Genomic DNA, 20,336 nt, shown 5'->3' on the forward strand with positions numbered 1-20,336 from the left:
GCATTTCAGCCTATCATGTAGCGTAATATTACAATCATTACATACTCCCAGCCAATCACAGACCGCAGACCCAGGAACGCTGCGTCACCAAGCTCCGCCCACCTTCAGAGTTCAGTGAACATGTTCTTTTTAATTTTTAAAAAACTTGCAGTTTTGGTAAAAACCGGTTGAATAAAGGCTTGAGTTTGAATTCAGTGTTTGTGCGTTCTGTGTCTAAAAATAGGTCGCTAAGCAACAGATAAAATAGTCAGGGCAGTGCTTTAAAATATGTTTTCAATTTGTTGATAATTATATCGATCAATATGATTTCTATTTTATCGATATGCTTTTTTTCTTCTATTGTCCAGCCCTATTCTGTCCACTGTCCAGCCTTCCTGTTATCTGTTGAACTTCTTGTGCTCCTAAATGGAAAAACAATTGAAAATACAATTTCCTTCCAAAACGCGTGTTCAATAATTAGCTAATGCTTGTGCTTTTGAGTAACCAGCCGAAAGCTGAAAATCGGCATATCCGTTTTACCAGCTGATTACATGGTTTATTTCTAATACTTAGCTGAATGGTTATTCACAATTATTGATCTTCTATCTGAGATGGTTTGTGTTTTAAACACGTTAAATGGATTCACACCCACCAAGGTTCCTGGGCATTTTATTCAAAGCTGACCACATCAAGTAAAAGGGGAAAAAAAACAAAAGTTAAAATAAAATAACCACACTAACTAAAGAAAAGACGGATGATACCGAGTGGTTCAAACAATCTGCAGGGATTTGGTTTTAAAATTTCCTAGATATAAAGGATAAGGCAGAAACCAGTGTCAGTGTTCGCAAATAAACCTAAAAGACTGAAAGTAGCTCTTAGTGACGTCATTTTAGGAAAAATCTCGGAATTTTTACGATTTCTACGATATTTTTTAATTTTTACCTCTGTAGAATAAATGTTATTCACAAAGCACCCTAGGTCTTAAGAGAGCTCCTAAAGTGAAAAAAGGAGGACTTTTAGCGAGACTAAGACACTCTTAGTCTCGCTAAAAGTCCTCCTTTTTAAGTCTTAAGCAGAGAAGATGGTGGAAACGGAGAGAGCTGATTGGCTGATCCAGCACCAAACAGTGGAGGAAATTAGCATATACGTCTTTAACAATAATACAATTATTAATTTGTAGATAAGACAAACTTTATCATCCCCATAGGGGGAAACTAAGTAGTTTCAGCACCATGACAAAGGTGCGGCTCTAGTAGAGTAATTTTATTGAGGATAAATAAATTATAGGAAAACTATTGAATAATCATGAATAAAAAGGGGAGAAATTTTCAACAAATGTATATAAAAGAGGTGAGAAAGTGTTTTCTGTATTGTGCATGATAATGAGAGTAGCCCCTGCTTCTCTCGGTTTTTCCACCTTATTTTCTCCACTTTATGTCAGTCGTTTTGCCAAATGCTTTAAACAAACAGGCAATCCCAGTAAAGTGCTGACAGGTGAGTGAACATTAATATCAGATAGTTGAAGTTGTAAAATGACCAGCAAACATAAGCAAATAAAATGTTGAGGATGTAAACGAGGTGCATTCAAATACTTTGATGCCGTGTGACAAATATTAAATTTTGTTAAGTTTCATTATCATGTCACATTTCTTAATCCAGTCTAATCGGTTAAAAGGAGCTCTCTGAGAGGACTCTGGGAATCTTTGTGAAAACAGACACAGGTCTACAATCCTCTGCGCTGCCAGGTGAGGTTTTCTCTGAGGAAGCCAAAGCATGGAAAGAGTTTTTGATAAAAATCCCAGTTATCCTGTTTGCCCTGCTCCAATGGTACCAAGATCTTCAAGCTCAAATTTCACGCATCCATCTTGTTTGCCAAAATGGCACAAGTCCCAAAGAATCTTAGACGCAATCTCTGGGAGATTGCTTCTAAGAAAAATGCGACCTCAGCAAGTTTTTTTTTTTTTTTTTTTTTTTTGCTTGCTTGTATGCTGAGTTAAAGGCTCTTATCTAGCTGGATAAACAATGTGGTGGTCAAAAAAAAAAAATAAGATTATATTTTGCATATTTCTTTAACAAAAAAAAAACACTTGCAATGCACCTTTAAAGACCGACTCAACGAGTTGTTAGTTTGTTTTACAACAAAAGTGAAAATGAAAACACATTCAACCCTATCCTCTAATCTGAGAGTTATTCACATAAACATGCAGGCTTTCAAATTGAAGCTCAATCACCTGCTTCATGGTATCAGAAATCAAAAATGATCTGGAAATGTCATCATTCCTAACTTGAAAGGGACATATGCAAAATTTACTTTTTAGCCCTTAAATACATTTTGTTGTGTAACTGGAGTCTTTCGGAGTGCAGAAGATTTTAATCTAGTCAGTCCAGGTGCTGCGTCAATGTCGTTTTATTCTTTTTGGGTTATACTTTTCAAGCCGTTCAGTTTTCTCTGTTTTATATTATTTGTTTTTTAACAACGATGTCACAGTAATTGCTGCGGAGCTGCTAAACAAGGTTATGGACTTCCAGCTTACTAGTCGCGCAAATCCGCCATTTTTATTTCTCTGAGCAGTTGTGTAGACCAAGCTGAAGGATGCCGAAGCTACATGTGGAGAAGTCGGCGATTGTTGATTACACCGTCCCCCAGCATACTACAAAAATAGCCGAACGGGGTCAAGTGGAATGCTCTGTAACCTGGAGGGGGCAGGGTGTCAGTCCCTTCTTTATATTTAAAGAGACAGCACCAAATCGAGTTGCTCATCTCAGAAAAGGGATAACACAGGGGGTAAATTAAGGAAATCAGACCAAAGCATTGCAGTTTCATTTTATATAGACCACCACTGAATTATTTCCATGAGAAAATTAAGAACTGAGATGCATATGTCCCCTTTAACTTTGTTTCAGTTATCAATCAGGACACCTTTTTGATTATGTTGTGTTGTATTTGGATTTTGTTAGTCAGATTTCTGAGTTTTTGGTGTTGGAAATGCTACAAGAATGCTTACAATCCAACAGTCATACATATCAAATGTAGTGAAGGTTGCATTAGTACTTCTGATGGTTTGAGTCTGACTAAATCAATGGCACGCACAGTACTGCAGAATCTCTTATAAACAAATAGTTCCTGCACTGTTCGGGGACCATAGCAAGAGGACTGCATCGGCTTTGGCTTGCACTGGCAATTCTAGTCAAAACTAAAAAAAAACTAGGGCAGCTGTTTTTGCGATAACTACAATTACTGATACTAGCTGAAATTTCTCTCCAGTCAATGTCTACAATCATTAAAGAAACATGTTCACAAAAGGTCTGCTCTCTTCATACCACTGGTGTAAAAAGAGGCAACCTCTGGAGAGGCTAATAAATATTGTGCGGCAGCCATATTAGACACTGAACTTGGGCGGACCTACTTTCCAAGTCGGAATTCCGACTTCAGTTGTATATCTGACTACAGGCTTTGCAAATCAAACTTTGGCTTACAAAGAGAAGGCATTTTTTATTATAAATGTTAATAGCATTGAATTATCGTGCACCCAAGATCGACTAAGAGCCTCCCCACCGCATGATGCTGCCACCACTAGGGTTTCTCAGTGGGGTTGGTGCATTCAAGGAGTTTTCCATTGCTAAGTTTAGGTTTCATCTAACCAGAGCGCCTCCTTCCATATTTGCCGTGTCCCCAGGTCTTTTGCAGCAAACTTTATGCAGGACGTCTACTGCTTTCCTTATCCTACTTACATTTGTAGAGTGCACAGATAATTTCCTTTAGAGACAAGATTTGGACTCGTTCTTCAACCACATTATCATGTGGTTGAAGAAGGAGCCTTTATGATTTGGCCCGTTTGCCCAGATTTGGCCCGTTTGTCCTTTGATCCCACAGACTTAACCAGCTTTCCTCATGTTGAGGGAATGTTGATCGTTCCTCTGGGTCATGTTACCAAGTCAGCGACTGCAACCTCAGCAGGAGAGGAGGGTGGGGTGGTCCATGTATTCTTGCTACCTCCTAAACGCAAACTGCGTGGCTCTTACCCCAAGACGGAACTGATTCTGTAGTTGGTAATTTGCATGGGTTTTCTGCGGTGAATGCCCAGCCGCGCTGGAACTGCAGCTGCATGGTATTTTTTTTTTTTTTTTTAAGACGCGCCTTAGCGGTTTCAGTTGTTATTTCATTTGCTGTTTTAAGCCTTTGGGGGATGATCAAAACTTTATCCGGCGTTTTTGCATGTGGCGTCGTTTTTTCTGTAACCAAATCCCACACAAGAAGCGCGCCGAAGGCGAAGTTTCCATAGTTTGGCACACTTTTACGCGCTGCATCCGCCACATCTTGCGCGCATTGCCGAGCAGAGCCGACGCTGAAAGAAGTGCGCGCATGAACAAAGGGTTGGATCAATAACATATGCTAATAAAAAGCTCCCAACTCAACTTAAGCCGCGCTTTAAGTAAGTATATCTACTTACTTGACATTGTCCTCACTTTTTGGAAAGAGAGTCAAGAGGAAAACCTGTGCTAAATAACTCGATTTGGTCATTTCTTGCAGCGTCAGGAACACCACGTCACTCAGTTCAAGAACTCCCACTTTTTCCTTGTTCCCGTTGGATCATCATCCTCCGCCCTACAGTTTAGAGGGAAATCTGGATAAACTCGACTTGGGCTGAAAACGGCTTAATCATGATGACGGGATTTCGACTCAATTTGTCGCCCCTGAAGGAGCCTCTGGGCTTCGTTAAACTGGTAGAATGGGTAAGTTAGATGCGCATTTTCTGTTCTTTTTCATAGGGCAGGGAGGTCCGGTCCCTCCTTGGTGCTCATGTCTTTCTTTGAATGTGCTTAAATATTCACAGAAACCAGACTTTTGCTTCATTCCTTTCACTTTTGCACATCTGAATGCAATAACTCATAAACTAAATCCTGTTTGGACATGAAATTGAACTGCGTAAATCCAAATTAGGACAGTTGTCTTGAGTTTAGTTGGATTTGCTTCTTGCATAGAAACGCAGGCCTTAAAAGAAATGAGTTATAGATTAATGCACCTCTCAGCAATAATTTACCCCCTGGAAAAACAGCTCTGAAGGGCATGTAACATTTCGGCCTCTGTCCATAAGGGCAGAAGGTCCAGCAATCAGTTGAGCTCTAAAGCTGCATTATGTGAATCCAAATCTACTTTTTCCTCAGCTGTTCTGTTTTCTCATAATGTCCACATTGACACACACACACACACTGAGAACCACAAAGCAGCAGTCATCTGACTCAGGACAAGGCAGTGTGTGGAAGTGTGTGTGTGTGTGTGTGTGTTTTTGCATAAGCCTCATTTAACACAAGGGATTTGCTTATTCATGCTCTATTGAGCCAAATTATTAATTGGGAAAGTAAATAACCATAAATGCTTTGTATGAGAACTTTGGGAGGCTTGATCTGCGCTGGATCTTGCTCAGGATTGCTAAAATTAAAGACTGACAAGTCTTCATGTGGTGCTGACTTAACCGTTGCCGAACTAAAACCTCATTGTTTTTGCTTACGGGAAGCAAACTTTAGCTTGTTTTAGACCTGTGGTCTCAAACTCAAATCCTTGTGGGCCAGTATCCTGCAACCTCTATATGTGTTCCTCTCCCAATGCACCTCAATCAAATGGCTAAACAGTCTCAAGCAGTCAAGCTCCACAGAGCTCTGCTAATGATTTAATATTTGAGTGAGGTGTGTTAAAGGAGAGACGCATCTACAAGTTGCTGTTATAGAACCAGCCCAAGATATAAGCACACTAAATAACTTTGTAAACCCCTCCAGGCCAGCAGGGGGACTCCAAGAGCTCCTGCATTCTCATACAGAAGATGGCCTAAATGTGCATTTTGCTGTTTTCTCAAAGAACATTTGTGAGCAAACAGCATAATAGAGACCAAAGAACACAGCAGATAGACGTGAGATAAAGTTGTGATGACATTTATAGCAGGGTTGGGTTATGAAATAGTACTCCCAGCTTTGAACATCTCACTGTTCAATCCACCATTTAAACATAAAAGAAGTATGGCACAACTGCAAACCTGGTAAGACATGGCTATTCGCCTAAAGTGACAGTCTGGGGAAGAGTAGAACGTTAATCATAGAAGCAGCCAAGAGTAAGGTGACCTGATTTCTCTAATCAAACAGATATCAGATATCTCTGATTTTGTTAAGCGAAGGTTTGCGAGCGAGCGATGACGACAAAGCTGCAGAATGTCTGCCTGGGGGTTGGTTCGTTTAGGCTGATCTGCAACAGCGGCAGGACTGGGTAAATACCTCTTGTTGCGCTAAACTCTTTCACTCCATCATGATGCACTGAAATCAGGGCTATTTCCGCCGACAGTTTTAACTGACAGTATAGCCCATATCTCTACAAATCTGGCCTTTTTGAAAAAGTGGTCAGACGAATTCCTTTTGCGCTGTTAAAAAAAGTCAATAAGAAGTCTCCTTTGGAGTGTGTTACATTTCTTAAAAGGCCAATTAACATTAGGGCCAGCATACAAAAACAATACACGTGCCTTAAACACTCTCTCCACCATAAAACATGGTGATGGAAGCATTGTGCTGTGAGGAAGCTGCCCAGAACTGATAGAAAGATAGATGTATCTGAATACAGATTAGTAATAGGGGAAAAAACTGATGGAGGCCGCTAAAGACTTAAGACGGGTGGGAATTTAATTTCAGAAGGACGTCACCCAGAAACATACAGTCTTCAATGGAATGTGTTGGGTCAATTCCAGCCCTAAGTCCAACTCAGTCCTAGGTTTTTACGTACATAGCTGCTAGAGACATAGCCCAAGAGACAAGCTGTAATTCCAGTAAAAGGTGGCTCTACGACATAGTGACTCAAGGAGGCATACTAAAAATGCATTTTATTTGTCAAAGATCATTATTTAACCTTAACGACTACATCTATTGAATAAAACCCAATGAAATACATTGGAGGTAGTGGTTATAATGTGACCAAATGTGAAATGTTCAGTGGAGGAAAATACCATGGCACACAAATTTGAATTGAAATGAATGGAAGGAAAGATTAATAAAAGTGTTTATAATAAATAAAGATTTTGAGTGTCTCTAGCAAAATGTCAGTCTGTGTGATGTTACCTAAAAAACTCAAACCTCCTTAGATAATATCTTTCGCGAGCTGTAAACAGGAAGCAGTATTTGATAGAAGAAACGCTAGAGGTCTCTGATGATTACTCTAATTGTTGAAGACAGATGACAAAAAAAAAAAAAATTCTTGAGAGATGGTCATGTTTTAAAAGGTTTCCTGAGAATAAATATCCAGAAAAAAGTGCACAAATACTCTCTGTAGGGTTTGTACTTTATCATAGCACTTTGTTTGCATCGTGTACATATTTGAAATTCTCTCTCAGATTAGATACCAGTGTTCCTTGACTTTCTGTTGTGTCTGTTGACTGTGACACAAGGGAGATGTTGAGAAAATTATAAAAATGAGACGATCCTTCTCACAGAGTAGCCTTAACCCATATCCTCTTTTCTCAACAGTATCTCGGTTGCATAGTAGCTATTTATTCTCGGGAGAAAAAAAAAGTCAAATGTCTCCTGGTTGTTGGATTAAAAAATTACCTCGTTTTGGAGGGGTGACTGAGTTCCCAAAACGAGCAGTATAGTGTGTGTTGACCCAAAAAAGGAAAACAGGAAGTGGCAGAATGGGACATCTGGGAAAACATCTGGAATGAGGCCTTGTAAGGTGTGTGTGTGTTAGCAAGTAAGCACTTTTGAGCATGTGTGGGTCAGTTATGCTGATGTGACAGAAATCAAGAAGTCTTTCTGAAGGGCTTTCTTGACGCTTGCCATTTCCACATTCTTGGCTCCTTCAAGTGAAACCCACTTCCTGCCTAATCCATATCCTGTAGCACAGAATGTCTTCAAAATGCTTTCTATAACCTTCATTTGACATTCAGTGTTTTAGGGATAAGTTGGACCTTCGAGGAGCCACAATTATAAGCCATTCATTTAATTACGACACCCACCCACTACCAGGGGTTCCTAAAGGGGGGGTCGCGGTGTCACAAGATGATCCAAATGATGATCCAAAACTTCTGATCTGATATGCTTGTTTTAATATAGAACATTTGTACCTTTTGTCATGGAAGAAATATTTTTTTTCACGAAAATTCACAACTTTTTGACATGAGAGAACATCAGTGTTTTTCCTCACTATGTGTATTTTTTTGGTGTGGAAACTTACTTATCAGTGGCCAATAACTTATTTATTTTGATTAACAATGACCGTAATACAATTTTTTTTTTTTTTTTTTGGAAATTACAAGAGTAAAGTTATAACCATCACCAAAAGGGGGTCGCCAGTCAAAAAAAAGTGCACAAATACTCTCTGTAGGGTTTGTACTTTATCATAGCACTTTTGCATCGTGTACATATTTGAAATTCTCTCTCAGGCTGAGAAGTTTGGGAGCCCCTGCAATAATGGGTCATGTATTACAGAGATGAATGATATCTTTCAGGCTATTAACAGTAGAAAAATAAATAGAGAAACCAAAAAAAAAAAAAAAAAGCAATGTCCACATAAGATAAAGGGTCCAGCTTTAAGAGCAGCAGTTTCACTCTTTAGTTACAGATGTGTTTATAAGAGCCTAAAACCCTCCCAGAGAGACAAAAGCACGACGTCGTCTGAGTGCTCCTAACATTATTACGTGGCCAAGGTGTAAAAGAGGAGAACACGGTTGCACCATGTTCAGAAAATAGTTAGTCAGCTTTTTTACTTAATACTCCTGCAGCTACAAGACAACCTGTGTCTTTTATTTGCATTTAAGTGTGATTTACCTGCAAACATAGTCTTCTCATTGATGACAATATGTAAAATAAAACTAAGAACGAGCTTTTTTTTTTATTTTCAAAAATCTGAAGTTTTTATCCGTCTGCCTGAAAGGAAAATTTTAAACCAGCCTAAACCTCAATCACTCAAATAAAAAATCTTGTCCGTTTTAATAGCGGCTCATGAGCAACCGAATAAAATGCCTCGGTGAGATCAGCGAGGAGGTCAGCACAATGCTGCTTTCTGTTCAAGGCATTACAATATAATTTGTTTTCAACCAGCTATGCGTTCAATTAAGTGTTTATTTCATTTGAGTCCTTTCATTTCCCAAACCACAGCCCCCTTCTCTTTTATTAGAAATATCAAGGCATTTCCACGTGATCTTGGAAAAAAGAATTCTGGGTTTGGCCCAAGGCATCCCAGTGTCCTGATACAGCATCTCCCCAGGGATATGTTTGGATAGTTCTCCAGTCAGATGCCTGAACTACATCCAAAGGTTTCAACGCAGAGGAGAAGGAGACTTGAGCTGCTCACCGTGTCCCTAAAGAAATTTATTTGTGACCTCATTCTTTCATTTGTTATCTGCAGCTTACGAGCACAGGGTTAGAGGCAGGAAAGTAGATCAGCTGATGAATGGACATCTTCATCCCTCAGGCTTTTGGTTCAGCTCCATCTTCACAACAGCTTACTGTTTCTATAAAATAAGTCATGGCCCTATTAGAACAGGCAATGCCGGTCCAGCACAAACAGGAAAGACACCTGACTTAGTGTCAGAAAAATATATTGCTGACAGGATCAGTTTTCTTCGCCTATGTGGAGCATTTTCTAATGCAGAGCTGCCCATCCCTGACACGTTACTGTGCTATTAAAGAAGGTCTCTATAGTTTCCGATTACAGTAAAGGCCAATGTGGCCATTTGTTTTTGTTTTTTTGCAACTGCAATTAATGTCCAAGCGTTGCGTGCAAACCAAATAATTGTCTCTTGTAACTTTTATTAAAGTATCACTGTTTTAAAATAACAGTTGGCATGCCAACAGCGGTATGTCTGTTAAGGAGCAAACTGCAGACAAGCTAAGAGCAGGCAGCATGATTAATTATATAGCTGATATTTGTTCTACTTGTCACTCGAATAAAAACGACTTGCTTAGCAGAGCAAGCACTTGAAATTGCCGACTAAACTTAGTCGATGTTTATTCTATGTAGTCGCAGAGGTTCATGAGACAAAATCAAAACAATAAATTCATATCAGAACATTCTTATAGCTGTAATAATAAATATGTTATTTATTTTCTTATCTGCAGGAGAAACTTTCTTTTCTGGTCAAAACAAAAGCAAATTAGATGTTTTATATATATATATATATATATATATATATATATATATATATATAATATGTGTGTGTATGTGTATATATATATATATATATATATATATATATATATTATATATATATATGTATGTATATATGTGTATATATATATATAAACTTAGTCGATGTTTATTCTATGTAGTCGCAGAGGTTCATGAGACTAAAAAAAAGCAATAAATTCATATTAGAACATTCTTATAGCTGTAATAATAAATTTGTTATTGCTTTTCTTTTCTGCAGGAGAAACTTTCGTTTCTGGTCAAAACAAAAGCAAATTAGATGTTTTATATATATATATATATATATATATATATATATATATATATATAATATATAATATATATATATATATATATATATATAATATATATATATAATATATGTGTGTATATATATATATATATATATATATATATATATATATATATATATGCATGTATATCATTGTGTACTGTTTAGACCTCACTTAACTTCTCATGGTGTGTTCAGCAACCATAGGTCTTTCTTAGAGAAACCCAAAGTAACGTCTATGTAGAGTTGTTTAAATGAGCATCTGTGTGCTTGGCTCTAATTTATTACAGTTTTCGAATCTTAACCCAGTCCTGTGAAGCATAGCTATTTCATCATGATCTCGTGCCGTTTTCCTTGGTCTGGACTGGAGCATCTTGCTACCATCAACAATGAGCTGTGCTGTGTGACGCTGACTCAGGCTGTGTGATTGTGCACAGATTGTAGCATCAGTTCAGCAGTGTGTTGGCATTTACTGTGGCACATTCTCATCACCCATTGTTATTACTTGTAGTGTCGTAACATCATATCAGTAAGACTTTGAATGAGCTTGACACCCAGTGAGTTATATGGTTATTGTTTGTACACGACTTGGAGGCCTTGGCATGGTTGCAGTCACTGCCTGGGAGGAAAGAATTTAGTCTTTGTTGGTTTTAAGAGGGGAGAATTAGTGTCACATGGTCGACAAACTGAATCAGATGCTTTTCTGCCCAAAGGAATTCAACAACGGAATGGCACCTATCGTGAAAACACATTTTTGAAATAGCAGCAAAATGTTTACTCAGATTGAAAAAAAAAATGTAGAAATAGAAATATGGTTTTCCTAAACCCTCTAAAATTATTGTCACTCTTAAGATTATATAAAAATCCTAGCTTTTATTGCAGTAACAAACTATGTTGATTAAAAATACATAAATAATATTAAATAAAGGGTTTTTGTGTGGTTCACTGTTAAGTAAGGAGGAGAACCAGTGATGCTGCAGGCCTAAGGAATTTAATCAAATGATTTCTGAGCGTAATTGTGCAACCGTATAAACACATTATTTCTATTTTAAAAGTATTTATGCATGTGAGAATAAGTATAATAACAGATTCACGCATCCTGTTAAGTCTTGCAATATTTTAATGTTTATTTTTACATATTTTCTTTGTTTTTATTATTATTTAATTGGAGCTTTTCATGCTAGTGTCAGCAGCATCCCTAACTTATGTCTCTGTTCTGTGTCCAAACAGCTCACAGCCATATTTGCCTTTGGAGGCTGTTGTGGATTCTCGGGGACGAACATCGTATCCCTCTTCTGTGGCGATGGTACAAATGAAACTATCAACGCCAACTTTCATTACCCATTTAGGTATAATTTTTAAATACATTGAAACTTCTGTTTTTCCAACGCTACATAGTTATTATTGAAAGGAGATTCACGGTCAAATGGCAATCTCGTTTTTTAGTTTTTGTTTGTATACCTGCTGATTCTGATTTGAGCTTGTAAATAACCGAATTCTCCTTCCAGTCATATCTAGTCAATAATTATTTATATTTGGAGCAGAGACGACGTCACACTGTGTGTGTTTTTGTTCAGCAATATTTCTATTTTGACTATGAATGATCAGGAATATGCACCAAAGGTAAATTTTAAAGAAATTTAGTAATTTAAATCAAAATTACAAAATCGGAGGTGTGGTGTTACAGAACAATGAATGAAAGAGTGAATTTGCGCTCTGGCGTTCTCAAACAGCAAAGTTCATGCATGTATAGAATGTCTTTCCAAAATACAATTATTTATTAACAATACTTCAACTTCCAGTTAGATTACTTTAGACAACAAACTCTAACTAAGCTGGTAACCTTCAACTGAACTAGTAAGTCAAAAATAAACAAATACATTAATAAACTACAGGAAAAAAAGGAACAGATAATACAGCTGAAACCAAGAACTAATAAAACTATGTAGTAAAAGCCCAGTTCAGTGTGATTATGTATCCATGGAAATTTGAGCAGTAACAAGTTACCACTTTTTGCACTACACATTCTTATCAATCAGTGCTTTAAATGGGAAAAAATGAGTGACAGTACTCCCCTTAATGTTATACAAATATGGGACAGAAAAATTAGTGATATTTTTATATAGATCTATCAATCTATAGATGAATAATTTCACTGTACAGAAATGACGAAGAACAGAAGAACAAAGGCAATTCTAAATCAAATCTACATGTGCCACGTGTCATGAAGCCACTTTTAACTTCAAGTCTCATTGTGTTAACATAGACATGAAAAATAACATTAAAAATCCCTAAAAATATATAACAAATGTTCCTTAAAAAAACATAAAGAATTGCTAAGTTTTAGACTTAAGATTTCAGCAAGCTTATTAAAGTTACAGTTTCCTTCTGAAAAAAATATATTTCTTCTCAGTATTGGGCCTGGCTTCAACAAACCTGAGTCATTTTTTTAGCAATATTATCTTAAAGACAAACTCAATATATTGACCAGACATACACATTTCAATATTTAATCATATTCAATTTCAAATTGTCCATCGGGTAACATGCTGTATGCAGAAAGTGTGAAAATTTATAAAGTCATCAGGCCTGAACTTGTGTAGTCGACTGGAGGAGAACAAAAACGAGCTGTCTCCACTTCCATCACACACAGGAATAGATATGAGACAGCAGAGGCTGAACGATTAAGCAAAAAGAAGCAGAAACCGTGAGACACATTGTGAGAACATGGGAGAAGTGCCAGTTTTAGTACTTTGAATAACAGTGATATAATACCAGGTTTTGCACATACAGTATAATTTTAAAATGATAAATATTAATAATTATTTAGAAAACAGTACTCTTCATCCAAAAATAACAGCGATGACCTACTTTAGAATTAAACTTACTTAAGACAGTCTCCAGTAGGTCTTGGGTCCATCTTTGCTGGACTTGTTTGGTGCTTCCAGCCCATCAGGAGCGTCCTGCACCGAATCCTCTCACCAACAGCCTGGCCTCCGCTCATCTTTCGCGACTTTATTGTTGACTTCTCTTTCTGCCGCTAAATCATCAGCAACAGGCGTCGGTGCAGCATCAGGATCCCCGTTAGATGCGCTAACGCCAGCTTGAGGAGCTCAATCTCTGTTTTTTTGTTTGTTTATTTTTTTGGTGTGGTGAAGTGAGCCCCCTAGGGGACATGAGAATTTTTATTTTATTTTGCGTTTCCTTACAATACGTTTTTGCATTCTCGCGCAATAACCTAGTAGACGGTTCAAGCAGCATTTTGAATACTAAAAGTCTCTTTGCTATGTTATGTTGTTGTTTATTTTGGAACATGATATGATTTAACAATGTTTACATTTAATACTTCATAAACATACATCATGTTTCAAAAAGGAGTAGGATGAAGCATAAGCTTATTAAGCCCTACCCCTCAGTTACATGTGTCATGGAGGTAAAGGACAAATATTTACAGTAAAACAAACAAACAGTATACCAACTTTTTATATATATTACTCTTTTTTGTATTCATCAAAAATACTTTTCTTATATTCTTATATATTGCTACAATATAAGGTTCAACGTAAAATTGCAAATACCTTTAAAGAGCCTGAGTGAATACGTGTTTATACATTCTCAACTCTTTGGTGCAGAAAACTGACTGGAAATGAATCTATTAACTGCGTCTTCGTGTTTGTGTGTGTAAGGTTGAGATGGAAACGAATGAAAATGGCCCTTTATTAGCCAGACCACCAACACAAAAAAAGACACACAACTGTCAGATGACTTTATTACCCAGTAAAAAACGTTTGTCTTAGCCCATGTTTAACCCGTTTTGCGTTTGCATTTTGCACATAAGTTTGTGGTGCTTTCGTATCCTAAAGAAATTATATAAAACTTCAGATATTTCACTAGATGTTAACATACATGGACAAGCATAAAAAAACACATATTGTAGCAGAAACACTTTCAGTATTTCATATGCCACATGAACCATCTACTAGGTTATTGCGAGAAAACGCAAACCCTTTTGCGAGTTAACGCAAAATAAAATAAAAATTCCCATGTCGTCTGGGGGCTCCATGGTGAAGGTCTGTTCAGAGCGGCTTTTATCAACCAGTTGGGGTCCTCTTGAGCCCTTTCGGAGCTTGGACATTACGGCCGTGATCATTTCCCTCCACTTTTCCTCTCTTATATAAAACATCTAAAGCCACTTGAATGCACCGCTAGCATTCTGCGCCAAAAGGGTTTCTTTTGAGGCAATATTTTTAATTAGCACATGCAGAGTTCAATTCCTGATGCATGATAGTTTTTTTTTTTTTACTTAATATATAATAGTTGATTGTATATTGAAATTGGGTGTGTTTTGTAAGGAAAATATTACAACAATCACATGTTAAATTATATTAACTTGGATGAAAAAGAAAATAATCTAATATTTAGTTGGGGGTGCTAGTTTGTGTTATTGCGTTTTCCAGGGGGAACCATAGCGGCAGTCTTTTTTTTCCATTAGACACAAATGTTATAGGGTCAAACAGAGCAACCCTGCTGCAATACATCCAGCTTTCCGGGTGTCAGCCAAAGTCTGCTTTGGTTCAGTCTGCCCTTTACCAGTGGGTAAAAGACTGTTCCTTCTTGTAGCCAAAAAGGTTGGGTACAAAGCAACCAAAACTTTAAAAGTAAGAAGTAGCACAATGACCCATTAAAGCACTACTAAAGTCTGGCTTTGTTATAGCTGCCTGAATAAACACCCATAATGCAGATTTCCTTTAGATAGCTTCTTCATTCCACTGTCTTTATTTTAAACCCCCTTACTTCCACCCTTCAAACAGCTAACTTCAGCTTCGTCATTCATTAACAACTTCAACACCGACGCGTGTTACTAGCCTAGTGCTCCGGACAGTGTGCTGATCAGACAAAGATCTGGTGTTTGAGTTCTTAACAAGCCACTCACTTCCGATGGTCACAATCAACATCTGTTTTGGTCACTCACCACTGCATCTGTAAAAATAAACATACCCCAAAGGTACTGAACAGACTTGTTTTTACTTGTTTCTTGCCTCCTACTCGTACGACGGACAGGCTGAGCCAGGTGCCGCTGGTTGTTGGAAACGCCACGCTTTGCAATCGCTCCGTCACGACCACGCACATGATGGGAGACTCGTCGTCCGCCGCCGAGTTCTTCGTCGGCATCGGCGTTGTGTGCTTCTTGTATAGCATGGTAGCTCTGCTGGTCTACCTAGGCTACATGCATGTCTACAAGGACTCTGACTTCGGGCCCATTTTTGTGAGTAAATACATTGAACAAAGCTGAAACGTTCTATTTTGTATTATGAAGATCTTGACGCAGAGGAAGGTCACAGCTCCTGTCTGTAGGGCTGACGTGTTCACGTTTCTTTCGGTCAGGACTTTGTCATCACAGCGATCCTAGTCTTCCTGTGGTTGGTGTCCTCGTCTGCGTGGGCCAAGGGGCTGCAGAACCTGAAGGACGCGACGAATACTGAAGGGATTGGTGGCACGCTAGCTGTTTGCAAGGAAAGCAACATCACCTGTGAGGTCACGGACTTCGCCAGCATGCGGACGCTCAACATCTCTGTGGTGCGAAGAAGTGCATGCCAGCAGCTAGGGCTGTCACTCGGTTCTAAAGCAATCTTTGCTATTGATTGGTTTAGTCTTTGACAGTTTTGAACTACTACCTAGCATTTTGTTTGTTCATTAATGACTTATTCGCTCTGTCTGTGCCCTTGCAGGTGTTTGGCTATCTCAACATGTTCATTTGGGCCGGCAACGCCTGGTTTGTTTACAAAGAGACTCGCTGGCACTCCCAGAAATTCTCCTCCCAACCTGGACCCGGAAGGCAGCACGTCCCGGCGCCAATCTAACACCGATTTGTCATCACGCGTAAACATGCACGCAACCAGGAGCGAATGTCAAACCACCACACAAACACATATTTAATTATGAAGTTTTGAGCTTTTAATGCATATCTCCAAAACGCTTTCAATACAGAAAATGAAGGCAAGATTGCTGGGACCCGTTATCGGTCGGCTTTCGCTTACGCTAACGGCGCACAGGGCCGGACTGGCATTTTACAATCTAAATTACTTGACATCATTTTACTCGATGCACACTGACGGCTCTGATAGAATAAAATCCAGTTCTGTATATATTTCTGTGGAGAGCTTAGCAACAAGGAGCAACACAGCTTAATGTGTCTTTGATATGATAAAAATTTGTAACTTTTTAAGGGAGCTTCACGCCCTTATGCTTGACCCTGTCAGCAGATACACGCACACATTGTGATTAAACATGCGTATTCGAGACCCCAGTTAGATTTATTGGCATCCCAATCATTAGATCGTCATGCACTTGAATGACCCAGGGAGGCCTGTTTTCATTTCTGTTGCAGACGCCACCAGGGTTTTGTATTAAATGTCCCGGTAATTTCAATTATCCATGATGCAATGCGCTTAGACAGGGGCCACAAACCCACAGCACCACAGAGCCCCCGCAATGCCTAATAGGGGACATGAGTTGTTTTTCCATATATTCATCCGTCTTTATCCCCCCCCCCCCCCCCCCCACACACACACACACACACACACACTCACACTCATACACACACAAGCACCACCGGGGAAGTAATGTTACATTTTATTCTTATCTGACCAAAGCGTATAGTTCCAGTAAATTTCAAGATGGGGTCTGGAAAGCTCCGCACATTTTCATTTCCTTTGGACGAGAAACTGGCCCACAGCATCACAGATCCAATGCCATACTTAAAAGTCCAAAACTAAGTGCTTTAAATAAAATAAAAAGTTTTGTTTCATGTTTACTTTCCTTATCCTCCTCCTCACTTTGTGTGGCCACAAGATAAACGTGACTCCTGCTTGGAGGCTAAGTCAGCCTTGCCTGAATTAGCTAAAAGGAATTGATCTCTATTTTTGCGGACGACGTGGTCCTGTTGTCATCGTCGGGCCGTGATCTACAGCTCTCACTGGAGTGTTTCGCAGCCAAGTGTGAAGCGGACACATGTTTTTCTTCACTGAATAAATGTGTTCAAGTTAAAGCGAGGAAAAATCTGTTCATAAAAGCCAAATTTATTTTTAGGATTCTTTACACATTTGTATCTCAGGATGGCATTGGACGTGGTGCTGTGTGTCATTTAGTGCTAAATAAATGAATCTAAACATAAATATAATATTTAGAACGTAAAAAATAACTTAATCTGTATCTGTGTTAAATTTCTGACAATTCTGTTTTTTTTTTTTTAATTGGAACATGCAGACATTTGATTCAAATGACTTTTTTTCGTTTTGCCATTCACCACCTAGTGGCGGGTGGTGGTAGGTGCAACTCGTATTGAAGACTTCTTGAGGAAGACTCAGCCTTATTTTGGTTTGCTTTTAATCTTCAAAAAAGACTGTGAAGTTGTCTGAAACTCAAATATCAGGAATCTATTTGCACTCGTGGCGCTTAGTGGGATTTCACCTTTTTTAAGCACAAACCCTTGAACACAAGAGTGGCTGATTAAAAATGCTGTGTTGAGTGTCGGTACCAATTAAAGCATCGAGGTTTGCAATGATTGTGTGGCTTTCTTGTAATCCTAAAGAATGTAGAAGTACTTTTTACTTTTTATTTTATTATGATTTTCACTTCACATTTCATGGATTTTTTTTATCTTCTGCCAAAGCACTATTTGTTACCGCTTTTTTTTATTCTTATCCGCTGTCCATTTGCTTAATCCTGTCTATAACACCAAGCAGCCTTGCTTATGTATTTTACCTTCTCTGAAATATTCCATGTATTTTTTATTTTATTTTTTACTGTGTTGCATTGTGATATCATTTTTCCTATAGAACTAGATGAAGTTCAGCAAAACAGCAATTGTGTGCAATGTACTGGTTATGCATTTCTACACTGCCGCTGAAAAGACATCTGCTCTCTTGAATGTGATCTGCATGATTTAAGTGTATTTTTCAATAAAAATGAATGCATTTTTAATAGAATTTCTATTTCACCAGATGGTTTGTGTTCTTTTATGTACACGCTTCACACAGATTGTTTTTGTAATACAACTTTCAATCAAAATGTTTAAATTTTTTTCCCTTTTCTTATTTTTATTTTAATGAAAAAGGCTTTGTTGTTTTGACACACCTATTTTTCTTACACCAGCATCTTTTTAAAGTAAACATTCAATTGTAGCACCTGTAGACACGAAGGCCTTTTTTGATCCAAAATCACAAAGTTCTATGCACAATTATTCACACCCCTTGAGCCTTTACCCATTTTGTCACACTACAACTCCCAATGTATTTAATTGGGATTTTATGTAACAGACTAATAAAAAGGACTGCATAATTAAAAGTCAAATGAAAATCTTACACAGTTTTCAAAAAAATCAAGCTATTGCATTTGTCTTTAGCCACTCTGGGTCATAACTCTGTAGAGTCGCCAATTTAATTTTATTACAGCTGCAAGCCTTTGAGTGTATTTTTCTATCATCTTTGCACAATTTATTGCCTAGCTTAGTTTTTTTTTTTTTTTTTTTACAAAATAGCTCAAGATCAGTGAGATTAGATAGAGAGCTCCTGTATTTATGTCATGTCTACCCACACATTTACAATTGGATTTAGGGCTGGACTTTGACTAGGCCATTTTTACATGCATATGTTTTAATATATTCCATTTAATTTAGCTCTGATTGTATAATTAGGGTAATCGTCCTGCTGGGAGAAGAGTCTTTGCTTCAAACTCAAGTCGTTTGCTGCCTTTGTCTGAGCATGACATCAAATGTTAAGATTTGTACTCTGAAACTGTGTTTTCGGTGGAAATACAGTGGTTTAATTGTCTTACCTCCATAAGAATGGACGCAGGTATCAATGAAGGCCCATGTTGATATTTCCAACTAAAATAAAAGCATTTTTTTTTACCATTTTACTCAGGTTGAAATCACCTCCACACTCGATGAACAGTTTCTATTCACAGCCACAAGAGGGCAGTGTAGGGCTACTGGCTCCACCTGCTAAATTGTCCTAAGGTGTTATACTGTATTTCTTATTTTATCCTAACAGATGCCGTGATTTAGTTTCTGTTGTTGGGTTTTATTGTTTTATATAATTAACTTAAACGACCCCTGCCGTTAAACAGTCTTTGATTTTATTCGTCATCTTCTTGTCACTTGTTTAACTAAAGGAAATAATTTTTTTTTTACAAATGAAAATTGCACTTTAAAAATATTTTAGGAGTGGACCACATCGTTTGCAACTAACAAATAACTTGCTTATATAAAAAAACGTGTTTCTTTACTTATTAAATCGTGTCCATTTCCACATTGTTATTCTTCATTTCCGTTATTTCTTTCATTTTTTTCCCCCCTGAAATTCCGTTTTCTTTATTATTTTATAGCTGCGCCAACTCTGTGACTTTATTGAAGACAATGAACTTTTGAACTCCTAAGTAGCTCTCCATTTGTCCCTCGACTAACTCAATCCGCCGGAAATCACCGAGGCGAGCCGAAGCCTTCCGACAGCGACGTCACCATATCTCGTTCTTTCGTTTTTCGCCTGCTGCGTGCGAAGAGAGAAAGCGAGCGAGCGAGAGAGAGAGAGAGAGAGAGAGAGCATAAACGGCTCTCAGCAAAGCAACAAGAAGGAAGAGCAATGGCGACACTGGATCGCCAAATACCAAGTCCGGATACCTTCTTGTGCGAGCCTTGGTCTTCCTTCGTCAGTGCGACTAAATTACGTTTTGTTGATAGTAAGTTGGCGCCTCGGTGGGGGTGTTGTTTTGCTGACAAACTGTCGGGGAGTGCGTGGTCCAACTGTCTGCGGTTGAGTTGAGTAAGCTCCTCCACCATTCAGGGTCTGTCACAGCTCAGCAAAGTAACTGTCAGAAATACTACAAAATGCAGTATTTATAGCTCGC

At 38.2% G+C, this 20,336-nt stretch overlaps 2 protein-coding genes and 1 long non-coding RNA gene across 4 annotated transcripts in view; 2 read left to right on the forward strand and 1 right to left on the reverse strand.

Moving 5' to 3' along the window:
• The first annotated feature begins 3,983 nt into the window (after positions 1-3,983).
• On the forward strand, positions 3,984-18,418 carry sypl1 (synaptophysin-like 1). Its single transcript, XM_012870524.3, has 6 exons — positions 3,984-4,412; positions 4,511-4,713; positions 11,661-11,779; positions 15,492-15,696; positions 15,816-16,007; positions 16,160-18,418. The coding sequence occupies exons 2-6, from the start codon at positions 4,642-4,644 to the stop codon at positions 16,289-16,291; spliced, it is 720 nt and encodes a 239-aa protein (XP_012725978.2). The 5' UTR covers positions 3,984-4,412; positions 4,511-4,641; the 3' UTR covers positions 16,292-18,418.
• LOC110369028 lies at positions 18,119-20,279 on the reverse strand. Its single transcript, XR_004933108.1, has 2 exons — positions 20,110-20,279; positions 18,119-19,978 (listed from the first exon to the last, which is right to left on the reverse strand). It is a non-coding gene; the product is annotated as an uncharacterized LOC110369028 (long non-coding RNA).
• The window catches only part of atxn7l1 (ataxin 7-like 1), a 47,057-nt gene continuing 46,727 nt past the window's right edge, over positions 20,007-20,336 (forward strand). For both annotated transcript variants that reach the window (XM_021320588.2, XM_012870537.3), the window contains exon 1: positions 20,007-20,168. In XM_021320588.2, the coding sequence (XP_021176263.2) occupies positions 20,072-20,168 (97 nt within the window). In that variant the 5' untranslated portion in view covers positions 20,007-20,071. The remainder of the gene's footprint in view (positions 20,169-20,336) is intronic.

The sequence above is a fragment of the Fundulus heteroclitus genome, chromosome 17 (assembly GCF_011125445.2).
Source record: "Fundulus heteroclitus isolate FHET01 chromosome 17, MU-UCD_Fhet_4.1, whole genome shotgun sequence".
In the NCBI taxonomy this organism is placed as follows: domain Eukaryota; kingdom Metazoa; phylum Chordata; class Actinopteri; order Cyprinodontiformes; family Fundulidae; genus Fundulus; species Fundulus heteroclitus.

Coding starts and splice junctions, on each gene's coding strand:
- sypl1 (XM_012870524.3), top strand. CDS start 4,642: ATGATGACGGGATTTCGACTCAATTTGTCGCCCCTGAAGGAGCCTCTG. Junction 11,780..15,491: donor AACTTTCATTACCCATTTAG/GTATAATTTTTA, acceptor TACGACGGACAG/GCTGAGCCAGGTGCCGCTGG. Junction 16,008..16,159: donor GGACGCTCAACATCTCTGTG/GTGCGAAGAAGT, acceptor GTGCCCTTGCAG/GTGTTTGGCTATCTCAACAT.